At 48.5% G+C, this 19,711-nt stretch overlaps 2 protein-coding genes across 3 annotated transcripts in view; one reads left to right on the plus strand and one right to left on the minus strand.

Moving 5' to 3' along the window:
- Positions 1-18,973, minus strand: part of FAM117A (family with sequence similarity 117 member A) — a 40,871-nt gene extending 21,898 nt beyond the window's left edge. The window contains exon 1 of one of the 2 annotated variants that reach the window (XM_083583289.1): positions 18,719-18,973. In XM_083583289.1, the coding sequence (XP_083439415.1) occupies positions 18,719-18,824 (106 nt within the window). In that variant the 5' untranslated portion in view covers positions 18,825-18,973. Of the gene's footprint in view, positions 1-12,771; positions 12,856-18,718 lie in introns of those variants that run through there. The other variant, XM_083583290.1, reaches the window with a different exon arrangement.
- A 106-nt stretch (positions 18,974-19,079) lies between these two features.
- The window catches only part of KAT7 (lysine acetyltransferase 7), a 35,220-nt gene continuing 34,588 nt past the window's right edge, over positions 19,080-19,711 (plus strand). Inside the window, exon 1 of the mRNA XM_083582994.1 lies at positions 19,080-19,203. The gene's annotated coding sequence lies outside the window, so the exon portion shown is untranslated. The remainder of the gene's footprint in view (positions 19,204-19,711) is intronic.

Raw genomic sequence — 19,711 nt, forward strand, 5'->3', positions numbered from 1 at the left:
TAGCTTTACGATGGACCATTTGTTTAGCTCAAACAAGCCGTGAGAATAAACCTTGGCTCTGCGCTGTGGTTTGTTTGGAGCAAAACACCATGATCAGACATAAAGCTAAGCCTAGAGGTGCGGCTTGCAACTCCTGTACGCATGTTAGGGGAGAAACAAAACAGGACCCCTCTCTGTGTTCACAGCATATTCCTAGCTACGGTTTACTGTGACAGGCGAACCGGGACAAAGCCAGGAAGAGCTCACTTGTCTACCTTGAAGGGCCAATGCAACAGATCAGCTTTCTAGATTGCAGGAGCTAGCAACAAGTTTCCAAGCATTTATTTAAGTCCTGCTAAACCCTCTTCCTGTACAAGTCAGTTGGGAAGGGTGCACCTGCAAACAAAGCACTACTACTGCCCTTCCCCTTTAAGACAGACAGTCAGCATCGACTGTTTCCGAGCACAATTCAAAGTGTTGGAGCTGACCTTTAAAGCCTTAAACGGCCTCGGCCCAGTATACCTGAAGGAGCGTTTCCACCCCCATCATTCTGCCTGGACACTGAGGTCCAGTGCCTAGGACCTTCTGGCAGTTCCCTCGCTGCGAGAAGTGAGGTTACAGGGAACCAGGCAGAGGGCCTTCTCAGTAGTGGCACCCGCCCTGTGGAACGCCCTCCCAGCAGATGTCAAAGAGAACAACAACTACCAGACTTTTAGAAGACAGCAGCCCTGTTTAGGGAAGCTTTTAATGTTTAATAGACTATTGTATTTTAATATTCTGTTGGAAGCCGCCCAGAGTGGCTGGGGAAACCCAGCCAGATGGGCAGGGTATAAACAATTTATTTATTATTATTATTATTATTATTATTATTATTATTATTCTTTAATAGCTCACTCGGTAGAACGTGAAACTCTTAGTCTTAGGGTTATGGGTTCGAGTCGCACGTTGGGCAAAAAGATTGGACTAGATGACCCTCGTGGGTCCCTTCCAACTCTGATTCTATGTGTGAAAAGGACTGGCTGCACCTTCCCCAGGTTTTTCCAAAGGGAAAGGGAGACTCACACCTCCTTTGCAACAGAGGCAATCTAAGCGCCTTCTGAACAAACTGCACCTGTATCCAATTTAGCGTGAGAAACACGCCCCCCCCCCCAATCCACTGGCTTGCTCAGTGGCCTTGGGCAATTCTCTCAGCTGAACCTTCCTCACAGGCTTAGAGATGAAATACGAGATGAGATGGTGTAACACCCAGCCCTTGGGACAGACATCTAATTGCATCTTAATACATTCGCTTCCCAATTGCTTCTGTACAGGAATGCATCCCCTCCTCTTATTTTTAGACTGTACGCATGTAGGCTGGGCCTGGTGTAGGCCTCCCCAAATTATTACAAGGATCTGCAACTATTTTCTTAGTAAAATGATGATTACTATTTCCTTGACTGTGCCGGGGCAAGTCTATTTTATGCACTTATTTCTGATGCCAACGGCTGCAGCCATATTTAGGAACAGCTGTGCTCTGTGAACATTCCTGCTTCCCAGCATGCCCAGTCCCTGGTCCCCAGCATTTCTGGAAGTTGATAGGCTAAGCCTCAGTTCGGGGACCCAAGATCTCAGCTTTGCCAAGCCATGGCTTGTTGGCAGGGGAGGAACGAGACCACAGCTCAGTTGTAAAAGCACACACTTTGAAGGCAAAAGGTCTTAATCCCTGGCATCTCCTGGTAGGAACAGGAGAGATACCCTTCTTGGAAACAGCCCTGAGCAATGATCCAACTTTATCTAAAGCCACTAGGTAGGCTTAGGCAGGCCACGGTGCCTGATCTTAAGTGTTAATCATAGCAGGTTTTATTACTGAAACCTCAAGAGCCTCTGCACTTTTGATTTCAGATGTGCGAGAGCCAGCTCACTCATTGGCAAAGGAAGCACACTGTACAGCGCTCACAAGTGCTGTTAACCACATGGGTCCTGAGCAGCATATATGTGACATTCGCCACCTCAAGAACCTTGACGGATGGATATAAAGCAAGCTGTGCCCTGAACAGTGTCGCATGCAGTTTAATCATAATGGAGACTCAAGACCCTTGTTCTTGTAAAGAAGCTGGTAAAATACGGTCTTGACTATGCTACCACTCAGTGGATTTGTAACTGGCTGACTGACCGAACCCAAAGGGTGCTCATCAATGGTTCCTCTTCATCCTGGAGAAGAGTGACCAGGGGGGTGCCACAGGGTTCTGTCTTGGGCCCGGTCTTATTCAACATCTTTATCAACGACTTGGATGATGGACTCAAGGGCATCCTGATCAAATTTGCAGATGACACCAAACTGGGAGGGGTGGCTAACACCCCAGAGGACAGGATCACACTTCAAAACGACCTTGACAGATTAGAGAACTGGGCCAAAACAAACAAGATGAATTTTAACAGGGAGAAATGTAAAGTATTGCACTTGGGCAAAAAAAAATGAGAGGCACAAATACAAGATGGGTGACACCTGGCTTGAGAGCAGTACATGTGAAAAGGATCTAGGAGTCTTGGTTGACCACAAACTTGACATGAGCCAACAGTGTGACGCGGCAGCTAAAAAAGCCAATGCAATTCTGGGCTGCATCAATAGGAGTATAGCATCTAGATCAAGGGAAGTAATAGTGCCACTGTATTCTGCTCTGGTCAGACCTCACCTGGAGTACTGTGTCCAGTTCTGGGCACCACAGTTCAAGAAGGACACTGACAAACTGGAACGTGTCCAGAGGAGGGCAACCAAAATGGTCAAAGGCCTGGAAACGATGCCTTATGAGGAAAGGCTAAGGGAGCTGGGCATGTTTAGCCTGGAGAAGAGGAGGTTAAGGGGTGATATGATAGCCATGTTCAAATATATAAAAGGATGTCACATAGAGGAGGGAGAAAGGTTGTTTTCTGCTGCTCCAGAGAAGCGGACACAGAGCAATGGATCCAAACTACAAGAAAGAAGATTCCACCTAAAACATTAGGAAGAACTTCCTGACAGTAAGAGCTGTTCGACAGTGGAATTTGCTGCCAAGGAGTGTGGTGGAGTCTCCTTCTTTGGAGGTCTTTAAGCAGAGGCTTGACAACCATATGTCAGGAGTGCTCTGATGGTGTTTCCTGCTTGGCAGGGGGTTGGACTCGATGGCCCTTGTGGTCTCTTCCAACTCTATGATTCTATGACCCGTAGGAAGCTTTGCCTTGTGCAGAGTCAGGCCCCTTAAAAACAGAAGAGATCAGGCCATAGGCCAATCTAGTCCAGCATCACAGGGGCCAAGTAGATGCCTATAGAAAACCTGCAAGGAGGACCTGAGTGCAACTGCGCTCTCTCCACCAGTGTTAGAAACTCAGATATATAAGCTAGGGGCCAAATGGCTCCTTAAACCAAGGTTGCAGTCGCCAAAATGGAATGTCTAGTTGCCATTTGGGGGCAAGATGGCTCTAAAGTCTTTATTTTTCAATAATATTCTTATTATTCTAATATTCTTAAGAGGGTCTCTTCTCCAGTCTTAAGAGTAGCTGGAAGTGGAGAGGCAGAAAAGGGCCCTCCTTTCCTTCCATACTCTGCAGTTTTAATCTGAATTCGTAGGCACAGTACTGCGCTCAGAGCTCAGAAACCAAATGCTAACCAAATTCCCTGTCGCAAAATGTGCCTAAACAAGGCATAGTATGCAAACTCTGGCCCTCCAGATGTTTGGAATTACAATTCCCATCATCCCTTACCACTGGTCCTGTTAGCTAGGGATGATGGGAATTGTAGTCCCAAACATCTGGAGGGCCGGAGTTTGCCTATGCCTGGCCTGAACCATGGGTAGGCAAACTAAGGCCCAGGGGCTGAATCCGGCTCAATGGCCTACTAAATCCAGTCCGCGAATCAGCGTGTTTTTACATGAGCAGAATGTAGTCTTTTATTTAAAATGCATCTCTGGGTTATTTGTGGGGCATAGGAATTCATTCTTTTTCTCAAAATATAGTCCAGCCCCCCACAAGGTCTGAGGGACAGTGGACCGGCCCCCTGCTGAAAAAGTTTGCTGACCCCTGGCCTAGAACAATGGGAGTTTCGAACACTGCATCCAGCGTATGTTATTGCCCTGCTCTGTCCAGCTTCCCCATTTCTTGGGGGTTGCTTTTTCATATTTAGCTTTTCGAAGGCTAGACACCCCTGCTTGCCGGCACAGAGTGCATGCTTCCTTCTCTCACCCAATCAGTTTCTTTGGTAAAGCAAAAAGGGGTGCAGCAGCCACCCCCTTGCATCAAAGTTTTCACCCTCCCCACTTTAGCAGCAGCAGCAGCAGCAGCAGCAGCAGCAGCAGCAGCAGCAGTAGTAGTAGCAGAAGAATACTGGGCTATCTGCAAGTAACTGGTACTAGCCTGATTAGGGAGAAGAAATGAAAACACTGTTATCATGACCTGCAAAGGCCCCAAGAACCGCATTGTAATACTTCAGATTTATGGAATATCTAACCACTTCACAGCACGTTCTCGTAGCAAACTCTACAGCTCCTCCCACAGCACACGCCTGCGTTATCGATGTACTTTGGGGGGGAGGAAGCGCTGACACAGACCAAGTGGCACAGAGCCACCCGCAAATTTGTGGTTTGAGCCGGAGAGCTCTGAAGTGACGATTTCCTGGCTCCCAGCTCACTCTCAGCTATCACGCTCCCAGCTACCGCGTTTAAAGCAAAAGAGAAATGCCAACCCAAGCCCCAAGGCTGGAGATTGTTTGCTTTTTCATTTACACGTAAATTAATATGCACTCGTAATAACCAAAGCCGGGACCTCCTGGTACGCTGCCAAGGAGAGATCTCTGGCAGCTCAGATTCAGAGCTCCTGACTCACAGCAGTTTAGCAGCTATTTAAGGCACCCCCTCCACCGGTTGTTGACTGAGCATCAGGCAGGCTCTATTTGAGGCGCATGCAATGCGCACTCCGTTTCAGAGCAGTCGCAAGCCAGCTCGGGAGGCTGGTTCAGTAGCCCAAAAGCTCTGCCCTTTAACCCTAGAGCTGTGGCCGCTCAGTGGTGAAAAGGCAGTCTGCACAAACTCATGAACCCAGGGTTGGGGTGGTCAGCTGGTAAACGCCCCCCCCATATAACTCGCACCTGATAGGCCCTGCCACACTGAAGGCACCTGTGAAATCAGTGGCTGCACAGACAGACAGACAGACAGACAGAGAGCGCAGAGCCAAGAAAGATTGCAGTCCCAACAGCTGGCCTGGGAGCACTTCTCAGCTCCTGTCAAAGCAGCACGGCCTAAAAATACACCAGAGGCAGCAAAACAATGCTCGCTGCAAGACAAAGATGGCATGTGAGAGAAGCAGAGGCAGGGTGGGGTGTCCTGTTTACAGCACAGCTCTATTATCAGCCTAGTCCATTAGGCTGGGTTCAGCCCAGCCACACCTGGCTGCATATTCTAGACTCCCATCGCTAGCTGAGCATCTCTGATCTGGGGAGTGGGGGGGGGACGTCCAGAACAGAACAGCTCGGAGATAAATGGAACCGGCACTATCTCGGGCCACCAGTGTGGCAGCTGCCTCACATCTGGGGCTCCTCCGTCTGGGACAGCTCCTTTTTAATTCCCTAGTCTTGTTTTTACACACTGAGCGAAGGTGGAGGCAGGGAATCAGCATTTTGGAGAGGGGGCAAAAAGGGGGGGTTCTGCTCCTTCCTCGCGACCCCCCCCCAATGCTCGGCTGCATTGGCTCTCAGGAACGCATGCAACAGTCCCTTCCTAGCTCATACGACTGCATCATGCAGAGGGCCAGAAATAAAACATCTGGATAGATCAATGCACACAATGGAATATAATACTGTTGCGTACAATACAACCAGAGCCACAGGAGCTAATGGGAGTCCCACATTCCCCTCTCCGCTCGACTTCTGCACTCTTTTTCACTAGCAGTACAGCAGGTATCTGAACTGCTGCTGCTATTCATCTCAGCTTGACCCCAATGCTGGAAAGAACTCCCCATATTTTCTGGAAGGGCGAGGTAGAAATTTAATAATAGAACTGTGTTTCTCAAGCTTGGGTCTCCAGTTGCTGTTGGACTACAACTCCAATCATCCCTGACCGCTGGGGTCCTGCTAGCTAGGGATGATGGGAGTTGTAGTCCAACCAACAACACTACAATAAAATATTCTCTTTGAATTAATGCATGGGTAGCCGAGTTCTCTATTTGAGTGTGGGTGTGCCTGCAACACTCTTCTCCAGACAGTGGTCTGAGTGCTGGAAGTGTTTCATGCTGCTGCAAAAACCAAATGTCTCATGTGCGGTCTGGTTCCATAAGTTTACCATGTGCTCAGGCATCCTTACATCATACTTATACGTGCAGCTAAGCATACACCGGTATGAATGCACGTTGCATACGAAATGAAACCTTAAACAGAAGCAACATTTTTGTAGCCTGGAAGACCTTTCTCCTTGCAAGACCCATCAGCCTAAAGCAGTTGGAATGGCTAAGAAACTGCTCAACGCTTCTGCCTAGGCAGGCCTTACAACCTTTGGATGATCTGACAAGCGCTGCCACTGTGGTTTCCATTTATTGCAATACGCAACTGCGGGTTGCCCTTTTCTCATAGCGCGATTGTTTAAACCAAAACCATGAGTGCAAAATAAAAGCTGCAAATTACTACAACAACCACAAGTCATAAAATAGGTTGTGAACACTAGCTACACTAAGACAAGAGTACACATACAAGGTACAACCACAATTATTAGTAGCCTTAGGGGAGCTGCCAAATATGGCACAAGTTGCCAAGTATGACCAGGTCATCTTTCTACAGTAGTTCGAAAGCATTGTATGTTTCAACTGTTAGCCACTTTTGAGTTTCTTCTGGCCGAGAGTTATTAGGATAAAAACAGAAGAATTATGCAGCTTTTGTTGATAGCACCCAAGAACTTTGCTATTATTATTATTATTATTATTATTATTATTATTATTATTATTATTATTATTATTTTGCACTGCATTCTGGGGAGGCACAGGCAGCAATAGCCCCAAGTCGCAGTGCAAAACCTTCTGACAAGCAAAACCTTCTGACAAGAGTAGCACAAGGAAAAACAGCAACCTAGCAATGACCCAAAGAAAGTATTAACATTCCACGGAAACTTCCCGTGTAGAGAAGTTCTTCCAGAACCACCACAAAACGAGCACCACAAATCTTTAACACCTGCAGCAAAGGAAACATTTAGACCCCCCCCATCTGCACTATACATTTATATAAGAAGCACCACACCCCTTTAAAAGACATGGCCTCCCCCCAAAGAATCCTGGGAGCCGCAGCCTTCTAAGGATGTTGTTGGGAGTTGTTAGGCGACCCCTGTTCCCCCTTGAAGAACCACAATTCCCAGAGTTCCCTAGGAAGAGGGATTGCTTGTTAACACCCACTCTTGAGAATTGTAGCTCAGAGAATAAAGGGCGGGGGATCCGTCAGCAGCCTTCAACCACCATTCCCACGATTCTTTGGAGCAAACCATGGCTGTTTAAAGCGGCGTGCTACTGCTTTCAATGTATATAGCACAGATGGAGCCTATTATTATTGTGAGCAGCCTGGCTGCAACAAGGAAGCGGTAGTAAACAGCCCCAGACTCTGGACACTGTTGAAAGTCAGGAAAATTGATACTGCCAATTCTATGCCAGTCTTGGTGCCCTCCAGGCATTTTGGGCTCCCAACAGTGTGGGCAACAGTCAAGGCTAATAGGAGACCACCAGGTTTTTTTTGGGGGGTGGGGGTAGGAAGATACTCTAGATCAGTGTTTCCCCAACTTGTCTCTCCAGCTGTTTTTGGACTGCAACTCCCCTACCTGGCAAGACCAGTGGTCAGGGATGATTGTAGTTGGAAAACAGCTGGAGACCCAAGTTTGGGTAAGCCTGCTCTGGGTTCTCCCCTCCACCCAGACACGTATCCTACTGCTTACTGCTCCACTAGGCCCAGTAGCTAAAACATCCAGCTCATAGTAGAGACACTCTTACTTTCCATTCTTTGCTAGGCAGGAGAAGAGCCAGCAGTTGTTCACAATATAAAAGCTCTCTTCCATCAGCTCCATCCACCCACACCGACGACGCAAAGTGGAACTTTTGTCCTTCGGCATCCAAACATTTCCACCCGGCCAAGAATACACCCAGTTTGCTCTATTTGGCAAGCAGCATCCCGACTGACCAACCAACTAACCAGCAACCCCCACCCCTACACACACACACACACACACACACACACACACACACACACACCCTAACTAGCCAACATGCCTGGTGCTTCCAAAAAAAAAAAAAAAAAAAAAAGGCAAAAGTTTCACAGTGGTTTCCCTCTCTGCTCTTGGACTGGTGCACTTCACCTAGGCTGCAAGGAAACTATTTGGCGGAGAGGTTCCAATGAAAACCCCCAGCGTCAGATGGATGAGTCACCTCGGTTTTTTGTAACAGCAAGTTCCTGAAAAGTGAAATATCACCACAATGTGCTGCAAGCCAGAGAGAAATGCTCCCTTTGCCCTGGTTGAGAAGGGGATGACTGCCAACTACCGCTCATGTCTGTTCCGAAGCCTCTGCTTTGCTAGTTTCCATAACCTACTTTCTTATCAGCCGATTAGCAAGCAGGGACCAGTAGATTCAGCTGCTCCGTTTTAACTGCCTAGACAATCTCTGGGCAGAAGCCTCGAGTCTTCTGGCCCAAACTACTTCCACCGATTCCATTTTGCTCCCAGAAATCCAGAGTTCTGGCACGGGACGGGTGGGAAGGAGGCAGAAGCAGCCTTCTCTCCTCCAGATATCGGCACTGAATGGCCCAAACTGCGGCAAGCAAGAATGATCACTGGGCACACAGGGGGAAACCCTAGGTGACCACACCGTCCCCAACAGCTCTCCTGGAGCCAAAAGCAGCATGGAGAAAACAGTGGTGCTTCTTTCACCACCCTCCATTGGTTTGCCTGGGTCCAACAGTCATTTGGATTCTCCCCCTCTCAGAACTGACTCCACCAAACTGCAATTGCACCTGGCTAAATCAGCAAAAGGGATGAGATAGCCAGGACCCACGATGGTCAGATCAATGCGGGGACCAGCTGCCATTCACTCTGGGCTGTTAAGAACACAGGAAGAGCCTGCTGCATCTGGCCAATGAGTCATTTAGTCCGGCGTCCCGTTCTCATAGTGGCCAACCAGCAAGCAGGATTCTAGCAAAAGAGCACTCTCCCTTCCTGAGGTTTCCAGCAACAGGTATTCAGAAGCACAGCTGCCTCCAACTGAAGGCACGGGGGGGGGGGGAATACCCATACCCATCACGGCTAACAGGCACAAGTTTGGAAGCCAGTCTCCAGCAAGAAACATGGTAATGTTATGGAAAAGCTGGTGCCTGGATTTCCTTATGCCCCTCTTGTAACATGCCTCTGAGCTTGCTGTCCCTTATTTCAAAGCCTTGAGTGCTTCAGCAGAGAAAGAGAGAGAGAAGAGTACATTAAAGGAAGCAATTGGTAAAATTCACCAGCCAGGGCTTACACTTAAGAGTGGAGGTCAAGAGGACTAGGGTTGGCAATGCACTTTGGAATGCCTACTTTCTGAACATGTGCAGAGGTCTTCTTGAGGAGCCACAGCCCACCCACACCCCATATATCCAGGCAGCAGGGGCAAGTTACTACTGGACGGAGAAGCTCGAGACATAAGCACCTTTAATGGGGAGAATAAACTATGCCAACAGCATCCCCCTGCGGTGAGGTTCTTGGGGTGGGGCAGAGAAGGATAACTCTCAAGCACACTACCTGCAGGGTGCATCCCCCTCTACCAAGACTAGCAAGATCCTGTCTGCTCAGAAGCACAACCTATGTTAGCAGTTTGTATGTCAGCTTCCACAGAACTGTTTCCATTAAGCGGTGACTAATCTCTACTGTTCCGGCACAAATGCCCCATCAGGATCTCAGCTCTGCATTTAAAGGCTGTCAGAATGCCAGATTTAAGCCATCTGTGCAGCGATGATGCCAGGCAAGACTGCTTGGCTCCCCCCACCCCACCACGATACACGAGAGGGTACTAAAGGCATAGAAACGAGCAACATGGACCTCAAACGCAGGAAAAGTTGACAGATTTTTTTTTTCCAGTTTACAGAACTGAGAGGAATTAGCTGGTGGCTCACACGGCAGTTTTACTCAACTTAGACCGAAGCAAGCATCACATTTTCCAGCTTGGTAAGAGAACGAGACCAGGACTGAAATCATGGCTTTCGTTAGCATCCACTCCACAATTAAGTGCCTTCTCGGAATCAAATGCACCAGCAACAGGCAGCTGCCACTGCCACACCCTGCCCGTCTGTTTCATGTTTAGATATCTAATGGGTAAAGAAAGAGAGTTACTTTGCTCTTGAAGAAGAGGCCAGGAGCAGAACGACATGCTACACCAGGGGTGGGGAGTCCTTCGTCCTCCAGATGCTGCTGGACTCCAACTCCCATCAGCCCCCACCAGCAAGGCCTGGGGTGCTGAGAGATGCAGTTCAGCAACATCTGGATTCCCCCCACTGATGCTAGACACATGTGCATCTTATGACAGCATGCCAGTGGAGATCCCTAGGGGGAAATAACCACCCACTACTACTTCAATTTAAATTACCCTGCCCTGAAACGTAGTTTTTCTTCCATAGTATTAAAAACTCAGATACAATATAAAAGCTAGGGGCCAAATCGCTCCTTAAACAGAGCTTGCAGTTCCCAAAACAGAATGTCTAGTTGCCATTTTGGGGGCACAACTACTCAAGTCTTATTTTTTCAAATGGCGGACTGGCTGTGATTGATTCTCAGTTAAACATCTCACTAGTTCAGATGACAACCTTGAGCTGGGTTAAGAACCTTGAGAACTTTATCTGGGGACAGTCCACATATATATCATCCTATTCCTCCTGGGGTTTTTTCCCCTTAATGGTGACACAGACCATTCATAATGTAAGAATATTCTTCACAACTGAGCAGGGCAGTAGGGTGGGGTAAGTGAAGACAAGCTGCAACAATGAACTGTAAGGTTGTGCACTGCTCCTGCTCAGGCTGCACAGAAAAAGCATTCTGGTTCCTGAAATTCACTCCGATTGTGCAGATAAAATATAACTGATGGAATTCTACAGGATGGGGTATTAGTGTGTGAAAACAGTCCAGATCCAGTTATCTCCAGACATGCACCTCCAGATGGTGGAGATGTCAGGCGTCATCCTGGCGCCCAGGCATCTTCATGAGTGGCTGAGTCAGGTGCAAAATGCCCCTGGCTAATTTCAAACACAGGCGTCCAAAGGAGGAGAGGGGGACTTAGCAGTGCAGTGGTGTATACACAGAAAGGTTAAGGGCATCTGTCCTCCAGTACATCATTCCAACTCTTCCTGCTCACCCTTCTGTGAGATGGAGGGAGCACCTCCGCCTGCCTTTTGTTGTGTTTCCAAGAAACATGCAGTTGGGCCCCCCAATCCCAGTACCAGTGTGTGTTAAGCCTGCTTATGGAGACAATGAAACCTTCCCACTTGGGAGCGCAGACACACTGCATGCAGGGCAGCACTGTGGGTGCAGCTCTGTTGCATGAGTGCTAGCATTCTCGGCCTGCTCACCTACAGCACTTTGTACCACTGCTGCCTACTTTGCACCCAAGGAGGCCCTAGGCAAGCAGCAGTAGGGGATTCTTCTGCCCCCTCCACCCCAGCCCCCAATGCATTTTATAATCAGCCAAAGAAGGCCACGCCCTACGACTGGCCCCTATCCTGCAGCCACGATGCCAGACGCACGGTGGAGGTGCCAGTGGGTCACACTCTGGACCTATGCTTCTTCTCTTGAAGGGACAAGTCCCAGCAACTGTATGGATCGGGAGACTGCAATGGCAGCCACCAGACCTCATATATAACCATCAAAAACTTGTTGTCTGGCCCTCAGCCACCGACTGAGTTTGCTGCAATGCTAAAAAACCATTCATAAACATCCTAATTGTGGAGTAAGAGAAAGAGACCACCATGCAATGCTGAAATCAACACTCCTGCTGAAAGTGAATTGGAAAATCAACTGAAGGGGTTGGGGGGGGAGAGAGAGAAAGTGTCTCTGCATATTAGGGGAGATGGGCATATTAACTGTTTGATGCTGCAGCCAGGCCATAATTGTGCCAAAACCCGGAGTTGCTCCTCTATAATCTGGCCCTAATGTAGCACTCCACTGATTTTATTATGGTTCATGGCTTTTGGCAGCTGAAGACATGCGTTTGTCATCTGGCGATGGGCATCTGGTAACTGCAGAGCATTCTGCTCTCAAGTTCTCTGGAGCAACCTCCCTCAAAGCACAGGGACAGGGGAACCGCCTGGCCCAGAGAGGCTGAAGAGAAGGTACCAAGGAGGGAATCTTTCACATAGGCATCAGGCACCATTTTTATCCTTGGTATTTGCAAGCAGCCTTTTGTACTATTTATAGCAGAAAGCGGTGCATATGTCTTAAATAAAACGAGGTGGCATGAGCCGTTGGTGGAAAGAGGCGCGAACAGCTGAATTTCCTAGGTGGTAAAACACACAAACACACAATATGAAAACTTTGGCTGAAAGCCTTTTTTTTTTCTTCAAAAAAAAGGAGAGAGTAACTTGCCTCCTTCTACTTTTGCTCCAATATATTCCAGTCAGTGTCTTGATGGGTTAGCAGATGGTAACTACCCTCTGTTGCGGTTGTGTTTGCAGGATATTAATGAAGATGGGGTGATCGTTTTATCAAGAGGTAAGTAAGAAAACGAAATGAAAAGGTGACTCAACAGGGCTTACATAACGTTGAGTTGTTTGCCCTGCGATAATAGGACATAACTGACAATGCTTACCTATCGTGTATGGTTTTGATTGCCAGATACAAATGTACATTTGTAATTTCCTTACTTCGCTCTTGCCTCCGTGATAAACCTTTTAGCGCCTGTTCAAACATGTGATATGAAAAAAAACTCGAGCAGGGTGATGCAGTTCTGTGGCAAGAACTGTTATCAAACCATAGTGGATCTTGTCTTCCTTGGGGGCAACTTGTTATTCTACGGATTATTTACGTGCTGCTTTTTTTGTTCAAGGGTTCAACCTACGAATACAGGTTAATCGCAACAATATAAAACAGCAAAACCACAAAGCACCTATCAGCCACGCAGAGCTACAGAGCATTCCACCTCTCACTTAGCAGCCACTCCCAGCTGGTCCAATGTCTCAGTAAGTCCATCTACAACAAATCACATCACAAAGGAGCAACCCAAAGGGACAGTCTCTTACCCTTTGGGGTTGCCCCACTGACAGCAGCCTGCTGTGCTCCCAAATGAGTAGGCTCAAGCTGTGGGAGTGGCCGGCTTCTTGCTCTTGATGGGCAGGGCTGGTGACGTTGTTTTCCAGGTGCAGCAGAGCAAGGCTGGGGAATCTAAGGTTGCTATCCATCTCCAGCCAGCAATAGTCCTCCCACTGCTACCTGCCTTCTCTTGGTAGCCGCTTTTCTGTTCATGTGCATCCAGCATTCGAAATTTACCAGGTGCATTTTGCACCTGCCGATCAGCCACTTGAGGCCAAGTGAAGAAGCCCGGGTGCCAGGATGGTGCCCGACGTCTCCACCATCTGGAGGCGCATGCCAAGGGATCCTTGGATCGTGACCATTTTCACACACTAGCAGCACATCCTGTAGAAGAATTCTGCTATATTTTGTCTGCACAATCAGAATTAATTGCAGGAGCCAAAGAGCCATATTGAAAAATATGACTTTCGAGCCGCCTGACCCCAAAAATTGCAACTAGACATTCCATTCTGGTGACTGTAACCCTGGTTTAAGGAGCCATTCGGCACCTTAAGCAAACACTGGTTGCAACACTGGTGATAATCCTCCCATGATTCCAGTGCCAACTGTCTCCAAATGAAAACAGGACTGAGGTTTCCTCTTCCTCCTTTCCATTCTTGTGCCCCTCAACAACTTTAGGATTGCTAACCACCTAACCGGGGGAATAACCACTACCACCACAACCTTACAAGATTTTAGTGCTTCTGGGCCTGTTGCCAGGGTTGTGCGAGCACCAGGATTGGGGGCTAGCTGCCAGAGTTTGAACAGAAGCCGGAAGCATCGTTTTCACATAGTGTGCAAGGCTCAACTGTGTCACCCAACACGTGTGTAACCAAGGAGGCAGAATGCTGAGCTCAGAGCTAGCTCATCATTTCCGCAGGAGCTGTGGCACAAGGGGCTACAGGGTGAATGTGCTTTCTCTGTAACCACCCACCGCAGGCTCCCTAAGGCTGAGGAAGGCAGGGTGGCGGCAGAGCAGCTTGGTGGCAGATGTCAAGGAGATTTTTCTCACGCCCACTTCCCTTCGCCCCACACAGAAAGAAAAAGCACAGGCTGTGCCCACTGTATTCACCACCACAGGGAAGATTTTTGATATTATTAATTCTGCTCCATCCACCACCTCTGCCCAGGTGCCATGAGCACACACATCCTATGCAAAGCAGGCTGAGAGCTCCTTTTTTTGGGGGGGGGGGGGAGAACCCAACCACCTCTTCATGCGAGCCTATTACCTGCCTTGCCATCTCGTATTCCTTTCATTCTACCCACTCAGCCTGAAATATAAATTCGCATGCCTCTAAGGCACTGCGTGTACTTTCCCTGGCTCGGCAATAACTACTTTCTGCAAATGGGAGTCATTTGTCAAGGCCCTCTGGTAACAGGGGTAGTATTTTTTTAAAAAACAGAACACAAAAAACACACCTCGGTCCTAACTAGTACCAGAGTCGGAACTGGATAATGAAAGAGAAAATGGGATCTAAGGGATCAGGTCTCACTGAAAACAGATGGCATTTCCCAGCCTCCTAATTTTGATAAGGAGCCTTGAGGGGATCTAAATCTTACAACGCTGCTAATGCCTTGTGGGATCTGTGTGGATCTCTGGAGAAATTCTCCGTTTTCCATTTGTTGCGCTGGTAATAGAAAACAGAAGCAGGCGTGTGTTTAAACTTGGATCTGCCACGATCTTGCAGAAACGTGCATGTGCGTGGGAGGGGGGGCAATTTAAAGAGCAAAGCAGGAATGCAATATCTCCACTGCATATCCTTTTTGCTTCTCAAGTAGTAACCTCTCCCCCCCCCCCCCGCTTTTGTGGGTTTCTGCAGATCTGGGTGCAAACGCTCAAATCTCCTGGCATCAAGCATCATCTGACCCTGAGCTCTCGGTTCCTTATTTAAACACACTCAGCTTGTATTATGTACATAAAACACAAGTGAAATCTACACTTCTGTATTCCCCTTTGAGCTGGCAAACACATGCCCTGAACTCCAGCCATTTTGCTGATAGGAATGTTGTTACATGAGGGTCCCCAGGATGCCTTTGTCCACCAGAGGGGGAAATACTTTCTCTCTAGGAAGAGTTTCTCTCTGTGTGTAGTGCAGGGTCTGAAAGGCATTACTAGGGAACAGAGGGTGTTTTTACAGGACACCCCCTTGCTAGGACAGAGAGATCATGGCTGTGATGTGTGTCAGCTGCTCAAAATAAGGCACTAAGGAGTTATTCAGTCTTGTCCCACAGCACACACAGCCTTACTTCTTAACACTGGAATTCAATTCCTTCAGTTCAGATCTCACCATTAGCTCCTTTAGGTGATTCACAAAGTAAAAAAGATACGCTCATTTCAAAAGGGGAAATGGAAGAATGCAATCCTTTTTTTACTAATCAAACATCTTATTAGGATGGGTTTCAATATTTTCAAAGGAAAACATTGGCATCAATACACTAATAAAATAGATATAAAGGTACACCTTTTATGAAGAGCAGCTAGGCCAGAAATTTGGGCAATTTCTTATGGAGTCTGGCCATAACATTGCACTCTACTGATTTCATTGTGGTCCTGTCTTTGGCAACTGAAAATAATGCATTTGTCAACTAATGATGGGACAGCTGCCGACCTCAGAGCATCCTGACTTGCTGTGTGCTGCCTGGGGGAGTTTAGTAAGTTGTCATAAGCTGCACATGGAGCAAGAATAGACAGGCTTCTATAAGCTAGCAGCCCAGTGTTATTAATTCCCCCCAACATCATAAAACAAAATAAAGAGTTTAGCAGTTTCTCCAATAAGATGCACATCCACCAAACTGGTCAAAAGGCAACCTGTTTTAAGGCAACACTGTTGTAATCAGATCCACCTTCACTGACATTTCTTACTGCTAGAGATAACTGCAAAGTTAAAAAAAAAGCATCCAGCTGGATCAATGGTTTGATGTGACAGCTAATACAGCCTTGCAGAGCCTCAGCTACTAGATCAAACCAGAGCTCCCTGAGAGAACTTCACTCCTTTGCCAGCAAGCTGAGCAACAGATTCTAAGACTAAAATGTGCAGAGGTGAAAAGACTTCACTCAAAATGCACTGTTTCCTCAACTTATAAAAAACAACACAGCACTATGAAGTGTTCTGGCGTACTCTTTGGGATAGGCCTGGAAAAACACATATTCCTACAAGAATACAATCTGAACGAACAACTGTTAATGCTTTATTATCACAGTTCAGTCTCCTTTATGGGAGCTTGCATAAGGTGTTAGGTACATATGAACCGCAACAGGTACATATGATCTGGCACTAGGTACTCACCCTAAGATTAAACAGGCATGGCTTTCTATTCTTTAAAACATTAAGTCAAGCAAACCACAACAGCAGTAAAGGAAGATCAGTAAGCCAAGCCAAGCTCTCCACAGAATAAGAGAAGCCCAGCTTCCCAAAGCACAAACACACAGCGTCTATACGCCCTAGAGAAGAATTTAGAGGAGGGGAACAGCAAGAGACTGAGGCTGCCACAGGCACAGGCACATCCTTATCTCTGTTTCCAACTTCTGATCGATCCATCATGCAAATGCGCCGACAGCTTTAGCTCCTGCTTTTTGCTGTTATGTACAGAATCACCTGAATAGGTTAACCATTTTGTCTGCAAAGGAACATTGGCCACGAACTGGCTGGTGCTAAATCAAGATGACCCAGATACAGTTGCCTCTGCCCCCCCCCCAAGAAAACCCTGAAGAGAAAAGAGGTGGTAGAATATCATAGCAATGAAATCAAAGTGCAGGAGAGAGGAGAAAGAGTGCTATAATGGGGCATCACTACTCCCCATCTCTGTCAAAGTTCTGTCCTGCCCCCCCCATTTCCCCAGACTAAATCCTTCTCCTGTCCTACCTACATTAAGCTCCTACCATGTTCTTTAGCCATTTATCATAGCCAAGTACACCGAATACATAGCAGAACACCCTGCTACTGCTGCCCCCATTACTTCCACATCCCTCCCCAGGTGCTTGCTGCTCCCACCATTTCACAACACAGAAGCTCTCAGCTGCTACTGCTCTTCACTGATCTCGGCCTAACTTTTCCACACCCACTGTTTGACCTGCCCTATAGCTTCCTCTGTTCCAGGACCATTTGTAAATGTTTTTACAAATCCCCACCTGTTCAAGCAGCCTCCATTTTCACAGCCCAGGAAAGCCACTAAATATTCCCTCCGAGCCCTGAACCTGCTTGGTTCCACCTGCAGCACCTCCATCAATTATTAGTCCTCTAAAAAAAAGATGCCACAACTCTTGTTTTTGTTGCAGCAGGCTACTATGGCTCCCCCTCTAGAAGCTGACCCTTTTTTTTCTTCTACGCTCCCATCCAAAATTTGACCTATCCCATTTCTTCACTGTATATACATATTTTCATACCTTCTTCCATATAGGTATCCTAACTTGGGCCACAGAGCTCCAGCCTGCAGTGCAAGCAGCTCCAGGGAACACCCCCACCCCCCCAAAACAGCACCGCCCACCTTCTTCCTCCACACCCACTTCGTTTTAAACTGCTCTTTTCTGAGCCTTCTTTCAGCTGTGCAACGTCCCTTTTCCCCCTTCAAAATAATACAACTCTGGCTGCATTCCCAAGCGTGGCCACATCATATGGCAACAATGATACTTGCAGCCTATTAATCTCCAACGTTGTGTTGTTTTAGCTTTCTCCAACACTCAAAGAGTAGGCCTTTTTCAGGGGAGCTTTCCACCAGGCTCCCAAAGACCCCTTTCTGGTGCTAACCCACGCACCAGCAGTATAATATGTAGGCAGGATTTTATGAGGGGTGTATGTGTTGGTTCATCCCAATATGCATTACTTTACAGTTTCTTGATGGGATAATCTCTCCTGGAGTTTTTGCTGCCTGTTCAACCCAGCAACTTGGGTCCCTGCAGACTGCCTGAACTCAATCACGCTTAATAAGCTTATTGTCAGCTGTAAACTGGCGGGAGGGGGGTCCCCTCATTGTTCACACCCTGCGCCCCCTCGACTTAACCTTCGCCCCTTCAACTCCACAGACCAATCGCCCTCAGATGAAGGGCAGCATACAAATTTAATAATTGCCCGACTACCTCAGAAACTACCTCAACCCCTACTCGCCTTCTTTGCACTTTATTTTAATAGCAACTTGCACCCATTGCTTTCTCAGCCCCCGCATCCCCGAACCCATGACTTGCCCTCATGCAGCCCTTACTCCAACATGGCTCCCCCACCTTACTTCCCCCTCTCTACTGCACCCCACCCAGCTGCTCAGCTCCCCAACAGCCCTCAAACACTTTCTACCCCCCCCCCACCTCGAACTTACCGGTTTTATTCCCCTTCCTCACTGTTTGCTTGCTTGCTTGCCCACCTACGGCCCCTAACCTGCTGCCCCCTCAGGCGGCTACCTACCCTGTCCCCCCCCACCATGTAGTTAGGCCTAGCCAGGTCTCGTTTAACGGACGCCCCCGCCCCCCCCCAAGTTACCTGCCCGGCCCCCATCTCCGCCTCGACGGTGCTGCAGCTGGAAGGGGACGGTGGCCCTGAGCGGCTGCAGCCCGCCCCGGCAACACGAGGAGGTGCCTGCCGCCATGGACCAACCCCGCCACCTTCCAAGCTCCGCGGGCGAGGTGGCCGCGCCAGCAGCTTCCCGAGCGGCCGCCTGCAGACCCTCTCTCGCCGCCTCCGCCGCCGCGACTGAGCCGCCCGCGGGACGCCCCTGGCACGGGGTCCCCTTTTCAACGCGCTAGGGGCGGGACGCCGCACGGCGGATGCCGGTCATTGGCCACCGGAGTTGGGTTGGGCGGGGTCCCCGGTAAAAGACCACGCCCACGGGACCGCCCCCTCTGCCCGCTCGCCTTGCACAGAACGGAGGGCCAATGGGGAGGCTTCGGGCTTCTTGCACGCAGCGCGCGACCTCTTCCTCCTCTTCCTGCAGGTTTGCTTAAGACGATCCCCATAGACTTGTGCCGGTAAGGCTCCTATGCAAGGTTGCTCGGCTTGGGGGTTTCTCGAGTTGTGGTGGGGTTTTGTGTGCTTGCCCCAAAGGTAGAGGCGGGAGCGAGAGAAATGCAGGGTTGGTGTTTGGTTTTTTTTAATGCAAGCTGCGATTCGACCGAGCAAAGCAGCACGCTATCTCTCCCCCACCCCCCCAAAAAACCAACCAACCCCCGAAAGGAAACAGCTGGCGTTCCTTCTAAATTCACCTTTTATATCCAGCAGAAAATGGGGTTTTAACACATGGGCGTAGCCGGGGGGGGGACTGCCCCTCTAAATCAAGCAAGTAAATCAAAACACTTAACTAAAAGTACACATTAACAGATTTTTCAGTGCACAAGGGGTCGAAAGACATTTAAAACAACCGTTGTTGAGACATTTCATTCCAAATCTGCTCAGAGCCAGGCAAAGGATGGTGACAGGTGGGGTGTCGTGCCCCCCCAAGCATAAATCCTGGCTACAGCTGTGGTTTGGCAACACGGT

The sequence above is a fragment of the Podarcis filfolensis genome (genome assembly GCF_964270895.1).
Source record: "Podarcis filfolensis genome assembly, chromosome: 13".
NCBI classification, from domain to species: domain Eukaryota; kingdom Metazoa; phylum Chordata; class Lepidosauria; order Squamata; family Lacertidae; genus Podarcis; species Podarcis filfolensis.